The sequence below is a fragment of the Centruroides vittatus genome, unplaced genomic scaffold (assembly GCF_030686945.1).
Source record: "Centruroides vittatus isolate TY-2023 unplaced genomic scaffold, ASM3068694v2 contig_904, whole genome shotgun sequence".
Classification (NCBI taxonomy): domain Eukaryota; kingdom Metazoa; phylum Arthropoda; class Arachnida; order Scorpiones; family Buthidae; genus Centruroides; species Centruroides vittatus.
Genome location: NW_027122594.1, coordinates 1,172,561 through 1,177,052, shown reverse-complemented (window position 1 = coordinate 1,177,052; position 4,492 = coordinate 1,172,561). Strand labels below are relative to the sequence as shown.

Genomic DNA, 4,492 nt, shown 5'->3' with positions numbered 1-4,492 from the left:
TTAATACACATCTCTGAATGTGAGTTTTCCAACAGTATAAACTTTTATCCATTCAAGATGTTTTCCCGTGGAACAGAATATGTGAGGAATTGTTACGTTACTAAGGCCGTAACTTGAAACTCCAATTATAACTCGATATCCTTCTTCTGTTACGTAAATTAAAGGTCCACCCGAATCTCCCTGAAAATAAAAACAAGTATGTATTGAGAAGTTTGAAAATCGGTAATAAAACGTAAAATATTTTACATAATGTCACGCTGTGTGTTATAACGAAACTAATATTTTTCTTTTCACGTTGTTTATAATACATTTACTGTTTTTGTTCTGTTTTGCATGATTTTATCAATAACACGGGCTCTTTCAATTATGCAATTATCATGAAAATTGAATACATCGTTCTGTTGCAAGGAAATACATCACTGTTTTACTGTGGCAAAACCAAGCAATTCAGAACAGTGTCGTTGGCGCTTGAAAAATTTACACAATACGAAAATTAAAATAAAATTGAAGAGAGATTAAACAATTCCAAAACTGCATTTTTTGAGTTGTTTCTTTTCTTTTGAAGAATTTTATCACGCTATTTAATTGGTAATGCTGCCCTCTACTGGCTCTTCTCCTTGATAGATCATCAACACAACGAAATTTCGTACATAAATATTTTTATCTAACTTAATTGTAACGTACAGAACTAATACTTATAGGGTCGTACTTTAACTTTACACAAGCTACACCCTTACAGGGAGCAAGTTGTACGAATAAGGCATTATCGCGCCATTGTAATGACGTCGCAGGGTGATCGAGGCAAATCGAAGTTTATCGAGTCCGTTCTCATAGCGCTTCATTCAAAAGACTATGGTCATAAGTGTGCACAATTTGTTTCAGTACGTAGAATAAAGAAACGATGCCTGGAAAGATGAAAAATCTCTGTTCACTAAACATTAGGTTTTTATGAGCTATTATAGAAATGTTCTTCGAAAATAGAAGTTCGAGCACTTTGATTCCAAACATCGAATGTATCGATAGAAGGAACTCCAGATAAAATTACTATTCATTTTATCTTAAAGGGTGATTTTCAAATGTGTACATCAAGGTCAGTCTAAATTCCAGTTGTGCCATTTAGGCATTACTAATTTATTATGCTCGTCTACTCGTGATATCTGCGTGGACTCGAGCAGTTCTAAAGAAGAATGGTCACTTTGATTTGCCTACTAAGGTATTTTTATTTGTGGATAGACTTTGAGTGTTAAAATACTTTCTTATGTTGCTTTATGCCTTCCTTTTTTATGTTTAGTTAGCTGAAGAGGGGCGAAGGCCCGAAAGCCGATACGTACTAACTAAATAAAGATGGAAAACTCGCCCAGTGTTGATTAAGCGCCACTTCATTGTGCCAGTATACCAAAAATACTATTTATTAAAACTGTAGCTCGAAAACTAAGTATATTCAAAACTTTCGTGTTAAAATCCTTCTCAATGTAACTGTTTTATAGCATTTCAAATCTGTTCTTTTTCCTTTCAATCCAGCCATACATATCATTTTGTCGTAAAAGTAAATTTATAAATAAATATATATATAATATATACACACACAATAGAAATGAATCGCCTCCTAACATTGATAACACTATGTCAAAGAGAAGCCTTCTTACAGGTGTTTGTCAGTAATATTTTATGCCAAATACAGTAGAGCGTCGATAAGTGGAACGTCGGTAAGTGGAATAGCCGGAAAGTGGAACGATTTTCAGTCGGACTGTGTCGTGCTGAATCGAATGTTTTTGATACTAAATTTACTTCTAAAGCATAATTTTCATGTTTTTTATATTCTTTAATATATTTATTTTGTTTGTACAAAATGCAGAAATAATTTTTAACGATACGATAGCCTCGATGATTATTATAAAAATTTTCGTTAGGCTTAAAATCGACGAAAATTCAACACGAAGCGACACGCAACGGAGAAAAATTCAACAGGAAGCGATACGCAACGGAGAAAAATTTGAACATCGGACAGGTTAATGTATTTTTTCGTACAAAGTCGGAAACTGGAACAAATCATTAACTGGAAGGACCCCAGTCCCCAATTGGTTCCACTTATCGACGCTCTACTGTACCTTCATAATTTAATAAGAATAAGCCAGGAGTGGCGAACCTTTTTCAGCCCGCGCGTGACAGATGATTTCTCTTTACGTGCCACTTTGGGCAGGCGTACCCCTGAAATACGCCATTCATTTACTACTTAAAATAGGTTCCTGATTACAAAATAAGAGTTCATTTTATCAATTTTATTCTGTGCATCCTGAATAAAATATTATTGACTATTAATATTGTAAAGTAGCGATATTTTGAAATAAACTTACAGGATATAAAATTACTCCTTCAGCAATGACTGCAATTTGGGATTTATCTAAACGAGGATAAACGTGTATCCAAGGCTCGGGATCAATTAATTCAACTTCTGCTATCTGAAGTATATCTGACTGACTTCCACCTTTTTCAAGAAACAGAAAAAGATAAGAACAATGATTTACACAGTTATTTATATAATAACGTAATAAATTAATATATTTTATATGAAAATAAAGAATTTCATACTATCTTTTCTACCCCAGCCTGCAACCGTAGCCGTTCCTTCTATGAATTCTCTATCTGTTAATGGAAGAGCGATTGGTGATACATTAGGCATTTGCTGTTTTTCAATTGGTTTCCGTAAAATTAAAGTTGCAATATCGTGGAATCCCGATGGTTTGCAAAATGGATGTTTATACATAGCGCTGAATGATATTTTTACCCCGAGCATTTTATTTCCGTTTCCTATTGTTCCATGAAGGTCACGTACATCTGTACTGCTCGATTAAAAGGTTAAATTGGGCATTAATCATAGTCAAATCACTTGTAGATTTATACGCAAAAATCAATTAATATATAATAACATTTACTTACTTCCTCAGGCAATGAGCAGCACCCAGTGCGGTTTGAAATGTGATCAAAGAAAATGTACAAATGTATGCATTCTTATGGAATAAAGCTATCTGTACGATCATATATATTCATCTATGTTAATTATATCATTTTAGCTTAATAAAATTATAATAATAATCAAACATTTAATTTAATTATGGAAATTTTACCCTTGCTTATTTAAAAATTATAATTGGGATGTAATGCGAAAACATTCTACCAGATATGGAAACCACAGGAGCACCCGATTAACTATATAACTATATACATGAAAGAGGTGCAAATGATTAGAATAATGCGAAAGTGACTTGAATTACCCTATGTGCAAATAGAATCCTCTTGATACGACATAACGATGTGTCATAGTTTCCACTGTTACTATCAGAAAACTCTGTTCCGTGTGTTAGATTAAATGTCATAAGAACACCATTCTTTTATAGATTTCAGCAAATCAAACATCTTTTACACCTAGATTACGAAAAATATAAATCTTGCTGTAAAATATACGTAAGATAGATGACCCCTTTGGTCTCGCAACCATATAATTCACACCTTTTTTTATTGTATTTATTTACACGTTTTTAAACTTCATTTATTAATGTCTTCTTGATACCTCGATTTTAACGGGTGTTATTCTTATTGTTAAAGGGGTGCCTTCTGTTTTCCCACAACTAAATAATAATGAATGAATTGACTTACCGCAAATGAAATTTCTTTGTCTGATGCAGATCTTCCTCCGCTTAATCTACGAATTCTTGGAACTGCTTCTACAAATATGCAATGCAAAACTTAATTAGAATTTTCTGTGGTTGTTTATATCTTAACAAATAAAAAAGTTTAAATCAACTACATGTATAATATACTGTATTTATTTTTATGTCTAGGAAATTTTTTTCACAAAGGGGAACAAAGCCTGGATCAACGTGGAGTCTTTTGTTAGACTCCATTCGCCAAATAATTTCCTGGTAAAGCCGAGAAAATTGTGAAACTCGTTGAATTTTTAAAGAACACAACAGCGATTAAGTTCTTTGCTACTAAATGTAATCAGAGAAGTTCTTTACTTCTACAATATACATACAAATAATTTTTAAAAAATTCATATCATTAGATAATTGAAGATCCAATCGAAAACAGGTGCCATTTCCCCGCCCCTGCAAAATAAGCTTTGGAATATGGATTTTTCTTTGTAAAATGGGGGTTTTCATCCTTTAGGTGTGTAACACCTAATTGCAATTATTTAAACTCAGAGTCGAATATTGGCGAAAAATTGTAAAGCGATTAGTATTTTCATTTAAATGAAAAGTAAATGTAAATGAAGCTTTGACATACATCCTTTAGGCACAATATTATAAAAATACTCGAACAAAGGGTCTCGGGAAAACATTCCATTATCTTACAAATAAAGATAAAGTTAGATTAGGAAATAGTTCAAATAGTATTCTATGAATATTACCTACTAAATAGAATTAAATAGTACTTACCTTCATATATCTGTCCAAACACAGTCGTGAATAAAAGTGAAAAGACAAGACCAAAT

At 32.5% G+C, this 4,492-nt stretch overlaps 1 protein-coding gene across 1 annotated transcript; it reads right to left on the bottom strand.

Annotated features, from left to right (window-relative positions):
- Nucleotides 1–4,492, bottom strand: LOC136984139 (serine protease grass-like). Its single transcript, XM_067281075.1, has 6 exons — nt 4,437–4,492; nt 3,655–3,722; nt 2,938–3,026; nt 2,590–2,840; nt 2,355–2,485; nt 1–180 (listed from the first exon to the last, which is right to left on the bottom strand). The coding sequence occupies exons 4-6, from the start codon at nt 2,792–2,794 to the stop codon at nt 1–3; spliced, it is 516 nt and encodes a 171-aa protein (XP_067137176.1). The 5' UTR covers nt 2,795–2,840; nt 2,938–3,026; nt 3,655–3,722; nt 4,437–4,492.

Excerpts from the sequence above, each read along its gene's own strand:
- LOC136984139 (XM_067281075.1), bottom strand. The coding sequence starts at position 2,794 with ATGCTCGGGGTAAAAATATCATTCAGCGCTATGTATAAACATCCATTT. Across the intron at positions 2,486-2,589 it reads AGGCTGGGGTAGAAAAGATA|GTGGAAGTCAGTCAGATATA; the intron begins GTATGAAATTCT and ends TTCTTGAAAAAG. Across the intron at positions 181-2,354 it reads AAGGAGTAATTTTATATCCT|GGAGATTCGGGTGGACCTTT; the intron begins GTAAGTTTATTT and ends TTTTATTTTCAG.